This window comes from Gorilla gorilla, chromosome 18 (genome assembly GCF_029281585.2).
Source record: "Gorilla gorilla gorilla isolate KB3781 chromosome 18, NHGRI_mGorGor1-v2.1_pri, whole genome shotgun sequence".
Classification (NCBI taxonomy): domain Eukaryota; kingdom Metazoa; phylum Chordata; class Mammalia; order Primates; family Hominidae; genus Gorilla; species Gorilla gorilla.
The window spans coordinates 99,366,205-99,386,683 of NC_073242.2; the positions used below are offsets into that span (position 1 = coordinate 99,366,205).

The window sequence follows — 20,479 nt, forward strand, 5'->3', positions numbered from 1 at the left end:
GCTGGGCCCACCCACCCCGGGCACTAATAGACGAGAGACGGAACAAACAACACAACCACCCCATGCGGGCATGGGAGATTTACAAGTTTAATCTCATGGACAGAAATAGACTCGGCCCCAGCACAGCTGCAGAGCACACATTCTTTTCAACACACACAGCTCACTTGGGAACTGGCCACCTCTCGGGCCGAGCAGCAGGTCTCAGGGGATTCTGAAGGAATCACAGGGACTGCTGCCCTGCCCCGAATGTAGCCGGTGAGGCCGGGCATCTACGGTAAACACAGAAGGAGCAAAAACAGCTGCGTGTGTGTGGAAGAATTCTAAAGCCAGCCGCCTGTTCATTAAAAAGTTCAGACAAACCAGAGGGGCCTGTGGCGGCCAGGTCATCTACTTTAAATCCTCCTCAGCACGTGTACTTTAAAAAGTACTTCGTAAAGCGCCCGTCACCCAAAGCGCACTGATAAAGGCAACACCCTGCCTCCCAACAAGCTATTTCTGTTGAGGGCACCGAGAAGGCAGCTCCCTGACTCATCACAATTCCAGAAGTCACAGATACATGTGTCGCCCTTCCAGAGTACACCCACAGTTTTGCAAAACACGTCCATATACGACCAAAAACAAAGGCTGAGCCTAACACTGAGGCTGCCTGCCTTTGCGTAGAAGTGCGTGCGCTTGATGGGTGCAGGTGAGTGTACCCCGAGAACACGGGCCACGTGCACCGTGACACATCCTCTCGTGACACCAGCCTCGCGCAGACCCCCGCATGTGCAGAGGGTGCGCACAGCAGGCAGGGCGCGGTGACCAGCAGAAATGACCCTCGCCCCAACGGCAGCAGGACTGGACACCACGATCAAAGCCACAGAGGAGGTGCCGGAGCAGCAGGGGGCTGGCGGAAGGCACGCTTAGTACAGGCTGCAACGCACAGCCGTGCCCCCAGGAGCCCCCGCCCTGCAGCAGGAGGCGGAAACACGGGAGGCTGTGGTATGGAATCAGGGACGGGGGGGTTCCGCCGGGACCCACACTCATGGATTCCAGCTGAGCCCCTCGCCCACCCAGATGATGGCCACCCCCCGGAAGGCAGGGCCTGCTGCAAGCTCTGAGCATTCTTCTCGGCCCAGCACTCGACTCCCAGGGACCCTCCGAGAGGGCTGGTAGACGGCTGCCAGCTACACCTGCAAACCACACGCTGGACGGCTAAACACAGGAGTCAAAAAGGTCGGTGTGTACACAGAGGAGCCGAACACGGAGATGAGAGGCACCGCGTGTGGGTTTAAAAATCCCCTCTCTAGCAAAGAGGGAGAACTGGTGTGGAGGGGTCAACACAGAAACGCAGCAGGTCCAGGTGTCTGAGTTGGCCAGAGCTCACGTGGGCTAACATTCACTCAGACACATGACTGCAGCCGAGCAACCGGGCCTCAACGGACACTGAGAGACGTCGGCTGGGGCCTGCACCCACACCTGCAGCCCAGGCACTGGCGCCTGCACCCACGGCTGCAGCGAGGTGTGAGTCTCCACAGAGCTCGGAAGGCTGGGCTGGGGAACGTGGGGATCATTCTGTCCACCAGCCAATGGGTGACGGTGGATGCCGCGCAACACAGCGAGGGGAGGATCCGGCACCCTCCCTGCGTCCACAAGCCCCTGGCGGATGCTCCTGAGCTTGGTCTTCTGTGTGGACATTCCCACCCGGGCTTCTGTTTCCCGTTAACCCCCCTTGCTGCAGCTCCCTGCCAGGTGGGGAACCCAAGCCCTGCCTTCTCCCTGCCACTGACCAGGGAGTGGCATCCTGGGCAGCGTCCTGGCCAAACCAAAGGCTGCAAGGGTTTTGGTGACCACTGGCCTTGGGAGGGGAACGGCACGTGCCCTGGCGGTGAGAGCAGGAGGTGCGTCAGGGACGCCCAGAGCCCAGGCTGTCACCACACTGAAGTCAGTTCCAAGTACAGTGGGGCTGCCGCGTAGGGGACGGCGCTTTCAGCCATGCGTGGTGCTGTGCAGGGTCTGTGCGTCCACCTGAAGGACCCCGTGGGGACGCTGGACAGTGTCTGTGTGACCAGGACAGGTGAAAAGGGGTGTCTGTGTGCTGAGTCAGTGTGTGGGGAGCGGGAGAGTCACTCCCCAGGCGGGGAGGGCCAGGCTAGGCAGCACAGCTGTCCTGGGCTGGGAACAAGGTCTGAGCTGTCCTGCTGTTGCCCGGGGACAGAAGGCCCGAGAATCCCTGGGCAGGAGGCGCAGGCAGTGGCTCCAGCAAGAAGAGCTCAGCCAAGCAGCTGCACGGCCCCACTCCAGGTACATGCTGGGTCCTACAGTGAGAGCATGAGCCGTGTAACACGCCACCGTCACACGGGAGCCTCCCCGGACCCACGGTGAGAGTACGTGTAACACGCCATCGTCACACGGGAGCCTCCCCGGACCCACGGTGAGAGTACGTGTAACACGCCATCGTCACACGGGAGCCTCCCCGGACCCACGGTGAGAGTACGTGTAACACGCCATCGTCACACGGGAGCCTCCCCGGACCCACGGTGAGAGTACGTGTAACACGCCATCGTCACACGGGAGCCTCCCCGGACCCACGGTGAGAGTACGTGTAACACGCCATCGTCACACGGGAGCCTCCCCGGACCCACGGCGTGAACGCATGCTGTTCCGTTCCCAAGGCCGGCGGTCGCTGAACACCCCCATCCCCCGAGTTTGGTTTGTCAAGGATGCCGGTGACAGAGAAGTAGGCAGTGGCAGGCAGGAGGAGGAGCTTGGGTTCACCACCTGGGCAGGCAGCACCCGCCAGGGGGTTAGTGGGAACAGAAGCCCAGGCAGGATGTCGCAGTCAGAAGATCAAGCTCAGGAGCACCCGCCAGGGGCTCGTGGGTGCGGCCAACGTTGGCCGCGGAAGGCTGTGCCCGTCAGAGGACCCCTGAAAACAGTACCGTGCTGCCCGGCCGGGAGCGTCCGAAGGCGGAGGTGCGGCACCCCAACACGTCCAGTGGCTCCAACATGGGTGCTCCCTGACAACCCTGAGGGTGTGTCCAAGTGGGGTGGACCCAACAGACAGAGCCCACGCTCATGCGCGGAGTGAAAGCAGCCAGGAAACGTCCCCTTCTCCCCCAACACCACCCCCACAAATACCCCAAAATACGCCTGTAATTCCTCCACCACCCCTCAGACAACACGCATTTCACACGTCTGTCCTCACTCCCTAAAAACGTGGAAACCTATTTTCTGTAAAATGAAGCAAACTTCTGTAAACGGAATTCATGATTTACCAGAAACTGACTTTTTAAAAATAAACAGTCCTCACAGGTGCATCGTCACCACAGCCCCCCACAGAAGAGCCAGGGCCCCACTGCAGGGCTGAAGGGCTTCCTCATCCAGCCACGTGCGAGCTAATCACCTCACTGACTCCGCGACCAGCGAGCCCGCACCACCCAGCAGCTCCCACCATCTAGAGCAAATCCCGCACGAGGCTGATCTCACTCTTCGCAGGTTAAGAGGATTTTAAAGACACCAGCCTCGCCCTTACCCACTTACAGGCAAAATGTCAAAAGCTGGAAGACAGTGGTCAAAAACTCCGAAGGAGTGCAAAACTTGATGTGAGATCTTACGGAAAATATTTCAATTAAAATATCAAAAGAAAGAAGTGGGTCTTCCTCCCCCTTCAAGAAGGATGCCTTGGTTCAGCTTGATGTTAGGCCACTAGTTCCAGACTCTTGGAACTGAGTTTGAAAAGCGCGTCTGATGTGCCACGTGGGTGTGAGGCGCCCGCCACGCACACCCTGTCTGGATGAGATTCGGATCAGATTCGGCCGCAGCCAAACCCTAAATTCTCAAATTATACTGGGATTGTCACAGGAAGACTCTTACACGTTTAAATCACATGGTACTCGTAAAACTAACCCATACAATATACACGGGGTACAGACACAAATTTTACTTCCCTGAGCACTTATGAGAACTGAGATTAAATTTCAAAGCCAGCTGGGGCGGAGGCTCACGCCCCTACTCCCAGCACTCTGGAAGGCCCAGGTGGGCGATCACCTGAGGTCAGGAGTTCAAGACCAGCCTGGCCAACATGGTGAAACCCCGTCCCTACTAAAAATGCAAAAATTAGCCGGGCGTCGTGGTGCATGCCTGTAATCCCAGCTACTCGGGAGGCTGAGGCAGGAGAATCACTTGAACCCAGGAGGTGGAGGTTGCAGTGAACCGAGATAGCGCCGCTGCACTCCAGCCTGGGAAACAGAGAGGCTTCGTCTCAAATAAATAAATATAAATAAAAATAAATAAATTTCAAAGCCACTGAGTTACTGAATAAAACCGCGCTGCATAAATAGTCCGGTATGTGAGTGATATCTCAACCGACTCTTAAGTTAGCCAGTGGGAAGGAATGCTGGGTATTGCAATAACGCCGGGAAAGTTTCACCCACCCGACGCCTTTACGAAGGGTGAAGGAGTTTCCCGATGTTTATTACCAGCAATGCAAGGTATATTTAAATTAAAAATCTGTCTGCAGCGAACACTCCCAGGCGCTGACGGCTCACCCCCCTTGGTTGATCACAGCAAGGCGCGCACTCACCGCCAAAACTCCCGGGAAAGGAGCGAGTGCTCTTTTCAAAGCCTGGTTTTCCTAACAAGCTTGGCACCGCTTCCCACAGAGCAGCACCCGGTTTTCGGCGGCGTGCGGCCCGAGCGGGTCCCCTGCGCCCACAACTGGCCCTGAAAATCTGGCGTTTGGGCCCCGCCACGCAACAACGGGTGCACGGCCAGCAGCGGCGAGCGGGGGCCCACGCGGGGCCGGGAGGGCAGGGCTCGCCGGGCCGGGAGGCCTCGCCCGGTGTCGGGCAGCCGCGGGGCGCGCGGGGCTGACCTGCTGGAAGGCCTTCTGCCGCTTCTTGAACCGAGAGGGCAGCACGAAGTCGCAGCCGCGGGCCAGCGAGGCCAGCTCCTGGCGCAGCGAGCGCTCGCGGAGTCGCATGCCGTCGGCGCGCAGGGCTCTCCGCGGGCCGGGCCGGGCGCCGCGCTCTTGGGGCAGGGCCGGGCCGGGGCCGGGGCCGGCGGGGCGCTGCAGGCGTGGCCCGGGCTCAGCGCGCTCCATGCGTCGCCCGCCAGGCGCTCTGGGGCCGGGGCCCGCGCCGCGCGCATTCCTCAGGCTGAGGAGGGCGCATGGCGCCGGGGGTGGGGGCGGCCGCCTCTCCCGACCCGCGACTGTGCAGACCCGGCTGCTCCCGGCGCTGCTCTCCTCTCCTCCTCCTCCGCTCCCCGCACTGCCCTCCGCTCCCTCCGGTCCTCTTCTCTCCTCTCCCCGTTCGGCTGGGCCGTCCGGCCGGGCAAGCGGGCGCTTTCTGCACCGCGGCAGCCGTCACGTGGCTCGCCCTGGAGCGCGCATCAACAGGTCCCCGAGAGGAGAGCCTGGGCGGAGCGCGCATCAACAGGTCCCCGAGAGGAGAGTCTGGGCGGAGCGGGCATCAACAGGTCCCCGAGAGGAGAGCCTGGGGACGGCCTCTGGGACCCAGGCGAAGGCGCTCCCCGCGAGAAGTCAGGTCCCCCCCCCACGACAACACCAGAGCTGGCTGCAGGCTCGGTGCCGGCTCCGGCTTGCCCCTCCAGAGCACAGGGCACACCAGGTGCAGCTGCACCTCCACAAACACGCACCGCAGCCCAGACATCCCGGCAGCCCGGCATCAAAGCGCGCCGGCATCTCCGCCCCTCCCCTAACTTCAGGAGTTTCTAGAATACAGCTAAGCTGCAGTGGGCATCCAGGATCTCGTCTTCTCTGCCACTGCTCACTGTGATAACTGCGCTTGTTTGCAATCGTATTTAGAACAAGAAAAGAAGGGCGGTGGAAAAGGGGGGACGGGCAACTTTAAATGAGGATGAGCTGACATCCCGGGGGCCTGCACCTTGATCCCACCGGGAAGGAGACAGGATACCTTCGGGCTGAGGGTCAGAAACTGGCCACATCCCTGCCAGGCTGAACGCTGTCAGCAGAAAGCCTCCCGGGTCCCCGATCAGGAAGGTCCTGCGTGACCGCCTGCATCTGTTACAGTCAATGAACCTCCTTGGACGGGTCACTATCACCCCAAGTCAACAGCGTGCACTGGGCTCTCCCACTGCCGCACGCTCTGTTGAGTCTGGAAAAACGCAGGATGACACGGATCTACTACTGTGGGGTCACGCAGAGGAGTTTCCCTGCCATGAAAAACGTCTGTGTGGCACTGACGCACCCAACCCCCGCAAGCCCCGATCTGTTTCCTGTCTCCATCGTTTTCCTTTTTCCGAGTGTCCTAGACTTGGAACCAGCAGTCTGCAGCCATCTCAGACTGGCCCTTTCTTCTCCTGCAACCTTCCACACCACCTCTGACGCCCACCACAGCCCCCCACCCGCAAGGCCCCTTCCAACTCTTCTTAGGGGTACGCCCCTCTCCACTTCCTTCTCTTCCACCTCCTTCCCTTCTCCAGCCATCCCCGGATCCCTCCATCCTTCTCACTTCCTTACTGTCCTGGAGGATTCAGAAGTCGGCCTCTGACCCCCTGTAAGTCTCCAAACGGAAGCTTTAAGACAGCACCAGAGGGAATGTGCTCAAACCACCAGGAGACGATTTAAACAAGTGCACCCAGTAACCCACGATGCGGGGCGCAAACTCACAGGGCAGAGGTGTCATCCAGTCACCCACATGCGGGGCGCAAACTCACAGGGCAGAGGTGCCGCCCAGTCACCCACATGCGGGGCACAAACTCACAGGGCAGAGGTGCCGCCCAGTCACCCACGATGCAGGATGCAAACTCACAGGGCAGAGGTGCCGCCCAGTAACCCATGATGTGGGGCGCAAACTCACAGGGCAGAGGTGCCGTCCCGTCACCCACGATGCGGGGCGCAAACTCACAGGACAGAGGTGCCGCCCAGTCACCCACGATGCGGGGCGCAAACTCACAGGGCAGAGGTGCCGTCCCGTCACCCACGATGCGGGACGCAAACTCACAGGACAGAGGTGCCGCCCAGTCACCCACGATGCGGGGCGCAAACTCACAGGGCAGAGGTGCCGCCCCTTCAGTTCAGATCAGCACTACACACGGACGGCCTCCCAAACGCAGCTAGGGGAACCAGATTGGGAGCCAACCTCCTGTGATCTCCCTCCGAAAGTCAAAGATCAAACCCAAAATGCACGGGAAGCGAGCCAACGGAGGCGCGATCCTCACACTCAGGCAACACGCCCTGTCCTGCCACGCCGGGTGACACACGCCCTGTCCTGCAACGCTGGGTGACACACACCCTGTCCTGCCACGGCAGGTGACAAACACCCCTGTGGACTTTACTGCCAGGTTTCCTCTTTCCGTACAAGACTTTTGGAACACAGCCAGGCACAGTGGCTCATGCCTGTAATCCCAGCACTTTGGGAGGTCAAGGCAGGCAGATCATGAGGTCAGGAGTTCCAGACCAGCCAGGCCAACATGGTGAAACCCTGTCTCTACTAAAAATACAAAATTAGCTGGGCATGGTGGCAGGTGCCTGTAATCCCAGCTACTTGGGAGGCTGAGGGAGAAGAATCGCTTGAACTCGAAGGCAGAGGTTGCAGTGAGCCAAGATCGCGCCACTGCACTGCAGCCTGGGGGACAAGAGCGAGACTTCATCTCAAAAAGGAAAAAAAAAAAAAAAAGACTTTTGGAAAACAGCCTCAAAATCCTGAAGTGCACACACACACAGAGATTTAAAGACTCTGACCTGGAGCCCTCAAACCACCTCTGGATGCAGCCCCACTGCCTCCCTGGAGCCCCTACGTCCTGTCCCGATGCAGAACCCGCACCACCCGCCCCCAATGCAGCCACAGGGCTGTCTACACCGGATGGGGGAGGGACAGGGCTGTTCACACTCGACGGAGCCCCCACGGGGCTGTCTATCCACTACCGTGTACAGGGACGGGGCCGTCCACACTTGACAGGACCACCACGGGGCTGTTTATACACTATTGTGTACAGGGACGGGCCGTCCACACCCAGTGGGGCCGCCATGGGGCTGTCTATACTCTACTGTGTACAGGGACGGGGCCATCATAGCATTGTTTTTGCACCACAGGCCAGCACGGAATCTGCGAGGCCTGTTTTCAGCCTGTTCCCCCCAAATTCCTACTCTGAAGAGACAACATTGCCATCTGGGCCGATGAAGCCCCTCACGGCACCCGAATCTCTACCGTCCTTCTCCCGTCGGGACACAATCGTACCATCAACCTCTAAAGGCTCCTAAAATGCCCAGAAGACCTTTATGCAAATTTTCATAAAAATCTCTTCACTTTTCATTCTCACTAAACATACATTTGTTCAGACAGCTTGTTTTAGGATAAAAATGTGTCTTCCATGAGCAAACATAATGGCTTTTCTGAAATCCTAGATTTGAAAGGCTTACGAAGGCGACCTGCCCTTTGTGAAAAAATGTTTTTCTGAACATCCAAAGCTAAAAGCATAGCTAGTAACAGGCAAGCCCATGAGACAGGAAGATGGCCCAGAATCCTGTCCTCACCCTGCAGGCGCCGTCTGCAGAGCACAGCTTCCTCCCTGTTTCAAAGGCCCTGAGAGGACAGGCTCCAGCAGATTCAAAACCCGTCCACCTCATCTCAGGAAACGGCATGGTTCTCTCTGTCAACAGAAGGGGAGGGAGGGATGAAGCTCTTTACACAGTTTCCATGGTTGCAGATTCTCGGAGGTTCCAAGAAGGGTTCTGGACACCTTCCTTCCTCCTCACAACGAGACTCTCATCGGTGCCCACTATGAAAACGTGAATAGGTCGTTGTTACGAAGGCAGTGAGAACTGAACGCAGACAGGCACGCACCTGTACAAAAGCTACAGTTCCTGGGCAAGCTCAGGGCTCCCGCACGAAACCTTCAGAAACCCTGAGCTCCTGCCCTGAGGGTTCTGGGTGCTTTTGTCTTACAACATGTTTGTTAAGAACTTCTAATGAAACGTTAAGATAAGCACACCTGTATGTACATGCACCTGTGTGTGTGTATGCATCTATGTATGTGTGTATGCGCCTATGTGTGTATGTGTGTGTATGCACCTGTGTATGTGTGTGTATGCACCTGTGTGTGTGTATGGACCTGTGTGTGTGTGTATGCACCTATGTGTGTATGCACCTATGTATGCACCTGTGTGTATGCACCTATGTATGTGTGTGTATGGACCTATGTATGTGTATGCACCTATGTGTGTATGTACCTGTGTGTATGCACCTATGTATGTGTGTATGCGTGTGTATGCACCTGTGTATGCACCTGTGTGTATGCACCTATGTGTATGGACCTATGTGTGTGTATGTACCTGTGTATGCACCTATGTGTGTATGCACCTATGTATGTGTGTATGCACCTGTGTGTGTGATGCACACGCACGCCCATGTTTATCTCCAAATACCCTGTTCTAATGTTCTAGAATGCTGGCACCCGGTCTGATAAAAATCACAGGTTAGGTGGATACCAAAACTGAGTAGCTTCCAGAAATTAGAGAAGAACTAAATAAACAGATAGAAACTTAATCAAGGAGGTGCAAGAGGTGTACCCGGGGAAGTACACAACGTTGCTGAACAAAACCTAAATGAATGGAAAGTCCTTTGTTTGTGGATTGGAAAATACTGTTAAGGTATCAATTATCCTAAACTGATCCACAGATTCAAAGCAATCCCAATCAAAATTCCAACAGGCTTTTCTTGCTGGAAAGCAATTTTTAAAGAACAGGCTTGGACTCACAGTATCTGCTTTCAAAATTTGCTAGAAAGTTACACTAATCTGGAAAGTGCCATGAAGGTGAGGGGATGCACATACAGCAACGGGATGGAAATAATAATAAAAGAGACGTACGTACTCAACTGACTTTCAACAACACAATTCCACGGGGGGAGAAAAGACTGTTCAATATACGGTGCTGGGGTCATCCAGATACCTCACCTCATACCACGCAGAAAAACTGACCTGAACTGGATCACAGGCCGAAACGCAAACCTAAAACCACACTGCTTTCTCAAGATAAATATAGGAGAAAATCTTTGACACCTTGAGGTATGCAAACATTTTGCAATAAGACACAAAAAATAAGAGTCATAAAAGAAAAAAGTTGAAAAACTAAACACTTTTCTCTTTGAAAGACACTGAAGAAAACAAAAAGCAAGCCGGACTCCAGAGACATATGCACACACCACATTGTCTTACCAAGGACTTGCCAACAGTTGTATGTAAAGAGCTCTCGCAACTCAGTGAAAACATAACCCAATTTAAAAAGCAAACACATGACCTGAACAGACACTTGACAGTGGGAACCACATGAATGGCAAATAAGCACCTGAAAATTCCTCGGCGTCACCAGGCCGCAGGGGAATGCAATCAAAATCGTGCAGTACTGGCCGGGTGTGGTTGCCCTCGTCTGTCATCCCAGCACTCTGGGAGGCTGGGGCGGGTGGATCACCTGAGGTCAGGAGTTCAAGACCAGCCTGACCAACATAGTGAAACCCCATCTCTACTAAAAATACAAAATTAGCTAGGCATGGTGGCGGGCGCCTGTCATCCCAGCTACTCGGGAAGCTGAGGGGGGTGGATCACCTGAGGTCAGGAGTTCAAGACCAGCCTGACCAACATAGTGAAACCCCATCTCTACTAAAAATACAAAATTAGCCGGTCATGGTGGCAGGTGCCTGTAATCCCAGCTACTCAGGAGGCTGAGGCAGGAGACTCACTTGAACTGCAGGAGGTGGAGGTTGTAGTGAGCCGAAATCGCGTCATTGCACTGCAGCCTGGGCGACAAGAGCGAAACTCCATCTAAAAAAAAAAAAGCAGCTCATCCACATGAGGTTCTTACTTCCCCTTGTAAGAACTTACTTTAAAGATGCATTTAGGGTCCCCCCTAGCAGAAGCACCCTGGCTTGCAGCATCAGCCCATCGATACTGGCGTTTTCTTTTCTTTTTTTTTTTTTTTTTTTTTAGAGACAGGGTCTCACTTTGTTGCCCCAGCGGGAGTGCACTGGCACAAACATAGCTCACTGCAGCCTCGAACTCCTGGGATCTTCCTGCCTCAGCCTCACAAGCAGCTGAGACTTCAGGCATGAACCAATATGCCTGGCTGATTTTACTATTTTATAGAGATGGGGGAGTCTCGCTATGTTGCCCAGGCTGGGCTCAAACTCCTGGCCTCAAGTGATCCTCCCTCCTCGGCCTCCCAAAGTGCTGGGATTGAGCCACTGCACCCGGCCAATGCTCACATTTTCTAATTTGTACCAGTTTCTCTTCCCCAAAGACGGGAAGGAGCCACTGCAAGCACCCCTTTCAAACACAGAATGCAATCTCTCTGTTCAGTAACGATGAAGGCGTAGGTAACGTAAAACAGCCATGGCAGCACTGGTTACGTCTGCTTGGGATGCACCACGTGATGTTTTCACAATGGGCATGCCGTTCCTTTCACCCTTGGCTGGGGAGTTCAATGGACCTAGCATGAACCCTCCTGACAGCTCATACTCCATTCTCTACATGTGTGGGTGAGAAAAAGTTGCTTTATTTATGAAAATCTCTTCCTCTGACCCCAGCATCGCCCCTCCCCAGCCAGAGTTTGTAGCATGGAACTGCATCCTTCACTGTTAACGTGGCCTTGCGTATTCTGTATATGGGATGGACAGGAACAAGCTCTTTTTTTTTTTTTTTTTTTTTTGAGACAGAGTCTTGCTCTGTCACCCAGGCTGGAGTGCAGTGGCGCGATCTCAGCTCACTGCAAGCTCTGCCACCCAGGTTCACGCCATTCTCCTGCCTCAGCCTCCGGAGTAGCTGGGACTACAGGCACCCGCCACCACGCCCGGCTAATTTTCTGTATCTTTAGTAGAGAAAGGGTTTCACTGTGTTAGCCAAGATGGTCTCTATCTCCTGACCTTGTGATCCGCCTGCCTCGGCCTCCCAAAGTGCTGGGATCACAGGCATGAGCCACCGTGCCCAGCCCAAGCTCATCTTTTTTGTCCCAATGAACAGACACATCCTTCTAAGTTATTCACTTCTTGAGATTCAGCTGAAGTAAGCCATAGGTTCCAAACACGTAGACATGTTTAAGGCAAACTTTTAGTCCCAAACAAGGTCAGTCACTGCTTTTTGAAAATTCTTGCCATCTCCTAAGTGCAGAATCCTGCACCCTGCACACCCCGGCCGCCACGCCACGGTCCACACGCGTCCTTCCTTCTGCTTCTCCGGTCAGACCACTCCAGTCGCTCAACGTGACCTGAACATCTCGTCTTTTTTTTTTTTTTTTGAGACAGAGTGTCTCACTCTTGTCACCCAGGCTGGAGTGCAGTGGCACAATTTCAGCTCACTGCAATCTCTGCCTCCCAGGTTCAAGTGATTCTCCTGCCTCAGCTTCCAGAGTAGCTGGGATTACAGGTGCCCACCACCACACCCAGCTAATTTTTGTATTTTTAGTAGAGATGGGGTTTCACCATGTTGGCCAGGTTGATCTCGAACTCCTGACCTCAGGTGATCCGTCCACCTCAGCCTCCCAAAGTGCTGGGATTACAGGCGTGCGCGACTGAGCCTGGTCTCATTTTCACACTCTGCCCGTCATCCCTCCCAGAATGGCCTCCCTTGGCCCCACCCCCCATACCCAATAAACTCAGTGCATTTCTCAAGTTCCACTACTCACTTCCTCCTCAAAACTTTCTCCAGGAGAGAAATGATGTCTCCCTGCTTTGAACACCTTTGGAACTTAATTTCCACTTGTTAGAGGCTTCTTGCCTGATTTACAGAATATATCATCCTCTCACATGCACCCAAATGGCCTCGTTTGCACAGACCTGACCTTCCGTCAATATTCCCAGCCCTAGGAGAATTCATGCAAAGTCACAATACTCCCAGCCCTAGGAGAATTCATGCAAAGTCACAATAGTCCCAGCCCTAGGAGAATTCTTGCAAAGTCACACAATTCAAGCATTTACCTTAGCGTCTGGCTGTCATTCAACACGTTTAAGGACAAAATGGCAGCTCATTAGCGATCCCACGGAGAAAGCAAGCCATGGAGGGGAACCATCATTACTAGCACACGCTTCTTGAGTCCTGGCCCTCCTCTCACATACAACCTCCTCAGTAAATGAGGGATTTGGGCAAGAGTTCTTAAGGTGCTTCAGGTTTTGCAACTCACTGGGAAAGTGGACTGGGCCGGAGCTCAAGAGATGCGTCCTGGGGCCCTGAGTCCTCTCCTGGATCGGGATCTGGAGGGCCTGAGCCAGACGGTCTCCAAGCTGCCTCCAGCTCTAGTTCACATTTTCATCGACACGTACTTTTGGAAAACGTTCTAGATCCATCAGAAGACGTCGGACATCACCTCAGATTGCCACCCACCTCTCACTCAGCAAGTAGAGAGGCTGGTCCATTTTGGCTGGAAAACTGTGGTGCTACATAAATATCACTTTGTGACATGCTTATTAGTGCTGCTGATGGAAGGCCGGTGTTCAGCTGAAAAAATTTCAAATGGTATAAACAAGTTCCAACGGAACATTCTGAATATTTCAGGCTCCCGTAGTATTCTTGGGACACCAGACACACCAGCCATACGTGTTTCTATAACATCTGGAGCAATGTTTTATCGCTTTAAACTGCATAGTATAAAACGACAGAAAGGATTTTTAAAAATACACGGCTGTCGGCAGGCACGGTGGCTCACACCTGTAATCCCAAAACTTTGGGAGGCCGAGACAGGCGGATCACGAGGTCAGGAGATTGAGACCGTCCTGGCTAACACGGTGAAACCCTGTCTCCACTAAAAATACAAAAAAAATTAGCCGGGCACGGTGGCAGGCGCCTGTAGTCCCAGCTACTCGGGAGGCTGAGGCAGGAGAATGGCGTGAATCCGGGAGGCGGAGCTTGCAGTGAGCCAAGATCGCACCACTGCACTTCAGCTTGGTGACAGAGCGAGACTCCGTCTCAAAAAAAAAAAAAAAAAAATACACTGTTGTGCGCTTGTAATTACTGGAGATTTACTACCAGATAAAGCAAGAATAAAACCCTTAGGCTCATTAACTAAACTGAGCAGAAGAGATTGCCGAGAAGTGGGTAACAGAAACCAACCTAGAGAACTCGAAACAAACTCTTAACAGTGAGACCAACTCGGGACTATTAACTGTGTAAATTAAAAGTAAAACCTGAAGGCTCACAACCGACTAAACAGACCCCCCATTCTTGGCCAAGAGAAACCTTATTTTTTTTTTTTTTTGAGACAGAGTCTCACTCTATTGCCCCAGCTGGAGTACAGTGGCGAGATCTTGGCTCACTGCAACCTCTGCCTCCCCGGTTCAAGCAGTTCTCGTGCCTCAGCCTCCCGAGTAGCTGGGCTTACAGGCGCCCGCCACCATGCCCGGCTAGTTTTTGTATTTTTAGTAGAAATGGGGTTTCACCATGTTGGCCAGGCTGGTCTTGAACTCGTAACCTCAAGTGATCCGCCCACTTCAGCCTCCCAAAGTGCTGGGATTACAGGCGTCAGCTACTGGGCCTGGCCCCAAGAGAAACCTTAAAAACTAAGTTCAGGCTGGCGCAGTGGCTCACACCTGTAATCTTATTTTTTTGGGAGGCCAAGGCAGGCGGATCACCTGAGGTCGGGAGTTCGAGACCAGCCTGGCAACATGGAGAAACCCCGTCTCTACTAAAAAATACAAAATTACCGAGGCGTGGTGGTGGGTGCCTGTAATCTCAGCTACTCAGGAGGCTGAGGCAGGAGAATCACTCGAACCTGGGAGGTGGAGGTTGCAGTGACCTGAGATGGCACCATTGCACTCCAGCCTGGGCAACAGAGCAAAACTGTCTCAAAATTAAAACAAATTAAAATAAAATAAAATAAAATAAAATAGGAAGCCTTTCTACCTTTATAAATTGTGTGATTTTTAGGTTAACAACTGTCAATGACGGAATGTTCAGTACGTGGGACTTTCTTGTCTGTATGTGTGTGGTGGGTGGGGGGGTCGGGGCGGGGAACAGACTCAATATGAAACCGTTTTGGGGTCTGACGCTCGCCCACCAGCCTCCACCGAGCAGCCACACGTCCGCTATGCGACCAGAGCCACCTGCGCAGTTGTTAGCAGAAGGAAGAGTAACTTACTACTTTCGTCCCTGCGGATCTACGGGTGCCTCGAGCGTGGGGCGCGTTCCTGGGGCTGGAGGCGGCGCCCACGGGCAGCGCAGGGCCCGGCCCGGGGGTTCCCGGGGGCTCGAGCCCGCTGGACCTGGGGGCGGCGAGCGGGGCTGTGGGCCAGGCCCCGGGCTGCTCCCCGTCCCCCGCGGTCGGCTGGTCCCGCCCGGGCGCCTTGATCCGGCGCAGGCAGTCCTGCAGCATCCGCTGCGTGCTGGCCTCGCTGAGCCAGTACAGGAACAGCTCGTCCACCTTCATCTTCAGGACCGGCTGCAGCACTTTGCCGGGCGGCATGGCGGGGGCTGGGCCCGGGGCGCCCCCGGACGCCCGCGCCCCGCCCCGCCCCGGTGATGCGAGCACGGCCCGCTGAGGGGGCGCGGCGCAGAGAACAGGGCCCGCACCTCGGGAACTGCGCGGACTCGCGGGGCGCGGGGACCGAGGAGGCGGCGCGGTCCGGCCCGCGCTGCTCAGGGCAGCTTCAAAACGGGCGCGCCGGCCGCGCTCCCAAACAAGGGCGCCCGCGTTCACGTCACTGCGCCGCGTCATCGCGACGATGTCATCACGAGGCGACGCCGCCGCTAGCCACGCGCGCCCCGCGGCCCTCGGAGCTTTTGCAGGAGGCTTTGGTGGGGCCAAGCGGCTGCGGTGAGGACGAGGGAGGGGCTGTGGCGGCCGTAGCGCCCGAGCTCCTTCTGCGTTTAGGAGTCTTAGAGGCGCGGCCCATGGCGGCGTGGCAGTCTTAGAGCTGCCGAGATGCGAGCATGCGCAATGCGTGCCTGCCAGAGCGAGGGGAGGGTGGAACCTCCGCATGGAGCATGCGCCGTGCATACCGGTGGAGGAGCGGAGTTCAGGAGGCCGGTCGGGTGAGCATGCGCAGTGGCTGCCCGCGGGGCGCAAGCCGGAGGCTGGGAGGTGTGTGAGCGGGTGGGGCTGGGGGACGGGAGTGCGCCTGCGCAGTGGGAGGCACCGGGAACGAGCGAGCATGCGGGGTGCGCGCCCGCCGAGCTCGGGAGCGAGCGTGCGTCCTGCGGGAGCGCGCGAGGAAAAGACCAAACTTTTCAATAACAGCGGGCTACCTGGGACCCAAAGGGCCCCGTTTACTTTAGCTTTGCTTATCAAACAGTAGAGACAGGTTGGAGGAGTTGGACCACTTTAAACGTTGGTGTTCAGGGGTGAGCGTGAAGTGCGTTGAAAATTGCAAAAATCATCCGCGTCCAGGGAGGTGACATTAGTTAAATAACTTTACCCAATGGTTGTTTTTGTTTTTGCTTTTAACAGTATCCATAAAAACACTGCATTATCATCTGTCTGGCACACATGCACCTGTTTCCTTTACATCTTGCCCCGATTTTTATTCATTTTTTATCAAAATAGGGTTTCACCTGGTGTTGCACCCTATTAGAGAGTAATTTCAAGGTCTTTTATGAGCCAGGTTCTCCTACTTCTGAGCTGCATAAATCGAGCTAGACTCAATAAGTAACTATTGGCCGGGCGCGGTGGCTCACGTCTGTAATCCCAGCACTTTGGGAGGCTGAAGCGGGCAGATCACGAAGTCAGGAGTTCGAGACCAGCCTGGCCAGCATAGTGAAACCCCCATCTCTACTAAAAATACAAAAATTAGCCGGGCATGGTGGCGTGTGCCTGTAGTCCCAGCTACTCGGGAGGCTGAGGCGGGAGAATTGCTTGAACCCAGGAGGTGGAGGTTGCAGTGAGCTGAGATCACACCATTGCACTCCAGCCTGGGCGACAGAGCCAGACTTTGTCTCAAAAAAAAAAAAAAGTAACTCTTTTTTTACTTTTATTTTTTTTTTGAGTTGGAGTCTCGCTCTGTCGCCCAGGCTGGAGTGCGATGGCAAGATCTCAGCTCACTGTAACCTCCGCCTCCCGGGTTCAAGGGATCCTCCTGCCTCAGCCTCCCGAGTAGCTGGGATTACAGGCGCCCGCCACCACGCCTAGCTAATTTTTGTATTTTTGGTAGAGACAGGGTTTCACCGTATTAGCCAGGATGGTCTCGAACTCCTGACCTCAAGTGATCCACCCACCTCGGCCTCCCAGAGTGCTGGGATTACAGGCATGAGCTACCATGCCCGGCCTAAATAACTCTTTTTGTTCGTTTGAGACAGGGTTTTGCTCCGTCACCCAGGCTGCGATCTTAGCTCAGTGCAGCCTTGATCTCCTGGCTCAAGCGATCCTCCCACCTCAGCCTTCCAAGCAGCTGGGACAACAGGCACGCGCCACCATGCCCGGCTAATTTTTAATTTTATTGTTTATAGAGACGAGATCTTGCTGGTCTCACACTCCTGGCCTCAAGCAATCTTCCTGCCTTTGCCTCTGTCTCTGCCTCCCAAAGCGTTGGGATTACAGGCGTGAGCCACCGCACCCGGTTGAAATCACTCATAAATGATAGTTTTGTGTTGTGTACATAATGATTTGAATTTCAGTTTGTGTTTCGTGATTGGATATAAAAATCCGAGTGTACTTTGTCAGAAGAGCGCCATCACGCAGGAATTCTGTGAAGTTATTTTTCCTAACTGGGAAGCAAACGTTTGTGTGTGTGTGTGTGATGCTGTGATTTCTGGAGGGAAGTGAATGTATTAATACAATTCTCTGTTTGAGTGTGTATCGGACACAGACGTCTTTTCAAGGAACAAACGTGCTTTTCATTCTGGGTGTTTCGATGAGCTGCGAGTCACTGTTGGAAGCATCACTGCGGTTTTGAGGGGAAAGGGTTTCCTTTGAATGCCTGCACAAGAGGCCTTTCTCTGCCAGGTTACTGGGGCACAGTGTGGTGAGGCCCAGGGCCAACAGGACAGAAATCAACTCAGGGCAGAAACAGAATGCGCCTTCAGTCTGTGCTGGGGCCCGGGGGCCCACTCCGTGCAGGCTTTGCTCTGGGAGAACAAAGAGGTGCTGTCGGGCCCCCAAGGCTGGCAGGGCCTGAGGTGTTGCAGAGTTTGCTGGGATGTGGCCAGCTGCAATTATCCAAGCTGCTCCACAGCCGGATGGACGCCCTGCCCGTTCGGGTCTGTCCGTCTTGCAGGGGTGGTGGGTGGCCACCAGAATTGTCCTGGGGAGAGAAAGGTGAGGGCAGGCCGGGAGATTGCAGTGGCTCATGCCTGTCATCCCAGCACTTTGAGAGGCCGAGACGGTGGATCACCTGAGGTCAGGAGTTCAAGACCAGCCTGGCCAACATGGTGAAACCCCGTCTCTACAAAAATACAAAAATTAGCCAGGCACGGTGGCTCACACCTGTCATCCCAGCACTTTGGGAGGCCGAGGCGGTGGATCACCTGAGGTCAGGAGTTCAAGACCAGCCTGGCCAACATGGTGAAACCCCGTCTCTACAAAAATACAAAAATTAGCCAGGCATGGTGGCTCACACCTGTCATCCCAACACTTTGGGAGGCCGAGGCAGGAGGATTGTTTAAGCCCAGGAGGTCAAGACCAGCCTGGGCAACATGGCGAGACTCCATCTCTAGAGAATATTTAAAAATTAGCTGGGCATCCTGGCGTGCGCCTGTGGGTCCCAGCTACTTGGGAGGCTGAGGTGGGAGGATCGTTTGAGCCTGGGAGGTTGAGGCTTCAGTGAGCCGACATCTCACCACCGCACTCCAGCCTAGGCAGGAATGAAAGACTCTGTCCCTAAAAACATTAAATTTTAAAAAGCAGCCAGACGTAGTGGCTCACACCTGTAATCCCAGCACTTTGGGAAGCTGAGGCGGGCGGATCACCTGAGGTCAGGAGTTCGAGACCAGCCTGGCCAACATGGTGAAACCCCGTCTCTACAAAAATACAAAAATTAGCCAGACGTGGTGGCTCACACCTGTCATCCCAGCACTTTGGGAAGCTGAGGCAGGCGGATCACCTGAGGTCAGGAGTTCAAGACCAGCCTGGCCAACATGGTGAAACCCCGTCTTTACAAAAATACAAAAATTAGCTGGGCATGATGGCGGGTGCCTATAATCCCAGCTACTTGGGAGACTGAGGCAGGAGACTCGCTTGAACCCAGGAGACAGACGTTGCAGTGAGCCGAGATCACAGCATTGCACTCCAGCCTGGACAGCAGAGCGAGACTCCCTCTCGAAAAAATAAATAAAAATAAAATAAAAAGCGAGAATGGGGAGGGAAGAGTAGCGAGGAAGATTCCGGAAGACTCTGCTCCTCTGTGGGATGTAGGTCCAGGAACAAAGAGCTGGGTCAGCGCTTCCCAGGGAGGTGAGGAAGGAGGGAGCCACAGCGGCTGTAGAGGGAGAGAAGCTCCTTCCTTCATCCACCTGAGCCCGGGTCTCCTGTGTGGCCACAGCCTCTGCAGCCTCTGCCCCACCTGCAGCTGCTCAGAAATGCAAACTCACCCACTGTATGACATGCTCTGGATCTCAGTCGGCCTTTGCACCGCAGACCTGGGTGGTTGATCGAACGCTAAAGCTCCAGACCTGGAGATGCCTCAGAGGAAGCACCTGGCAAGTAGGATCTCCCTGGTCCTGCGCCGACCCAAAGCTCCCAGCTAGGTGCGTGCAGTGAGAGGTCAAAGAGGGATCAAGTTTATATCTGCCGCTTGCATTCCGCACGATGACTTAAAACAAACAAAACAAACAAACAAACAAAAAACAAAAAACAAAACCCCAGCCGAGCACAGTGGCTCACATCTGTCATCCCAGCACTTTGGGAGGCCGACACGGGTGGATCACGAGGTCAAGAGATCGAAACCAGCCTGGCCAACGTGGTGAAACCCCGTCTCTACTAAAAATACAAATATTAGCTGGGCGTGGTGGCAGGCACCTGTAACCCCAGCAACTCGGGAGGCTGAGGCAGGAGAATCGCTTGAACCCGGGAGGTGGAGATTGCAGTGAACAGAGATCGTGCCCCTGCACTCCAGCCTGGCGACAGAGCGAGACTCTGTCTCAAAATGAATAAATAAATAGGAAAGTAGTGTGGGTCTGCATTCTGCAGGTTTTGGAAACACATTTCTGAGTGCATATTTCAGGTGAGGAGAGGTGGGGACTCCAGGCAGCGTGCACAGTTTAGACCCTAACTGTGGGCCGGGCGTGGTGGCTCACTCCTATAATCCCAGCACTTTGGGAGGCCGAGGTGGGCGGATCACAAGGTCAGGAGTTCGAGACCAGCCTGGCCAATATGGTGAAGCCCCATCTGTACTAAAAATCCAAAAATTAGCCAGATGTGGTGGCATGCACCTGTCATCCCAGCTACTCGGGAAGCTGAGGCAGGAGAATCGCTTGAACCCGGTGGAGGCGGAGGTTGCAGTGAGCCGAGATCGCGCTGCTGTACTCCAGCCTGGGTGACAGAGCGAGACTCCCTCCAAAAAAAAAAAAAAAAAAAACCACCGTAACTGTGGCAGGAAGAGGC

The 20,479-nt window shown here is 54.9% G+C and overlaps 2 protein-coding genes across 10 annotated transcripts in view; one reads left to right on the forward strand and one right to left on the reverse strand.

Moving 5' to 3' along the window:
- The window catches only part of LOC101147502 (serine/threonine-protein phosphatase 2A regulatory subunit B'' subunit beta), a 55,989-nt gene extending 40,046 nt beyond the window's left edge, over nucleotides 1–15,943 (reverse strand). For all 4 annotated transcript variants that reach the window (XM_055366337.2, XM_055366338.2, XM_055366336.2 and 1 more), the window contains exon 1: nucleotides 15,086–15,943. In XM_055366337.2, coding sequence (XP_055222312.1) covers nucleotides 15,086–15,943 — 858 coding nt within the window. The remainder of the gene's footprint in view (nucleotides 1–15,085) is intronic.
- Nucleotides 15,683–20,479, forward strand: part of LOC115933369 (uncharacterized) — a 36,426-nt gene continuing 31,629 nt past the window's right edge. For 4 of the 6 annotated variants that reach the window (XM_063699699.1, XM_063699703.1, XM_063699701.1 and 1 more), the window contains exon 1: nucleotides 15,847–15,978. The gene's annotated coding sequence lies outside the window, so the exon portion shown is untranslated. Of the gene's footprint in view, nucleotides 15,761–15,846; nucleotides 16,028–20,479 lie in introns of those variants that run through there. The other 2 variants (XM_055366351.2, XM_063699700.1) reach the window with 2 other exon arrangements.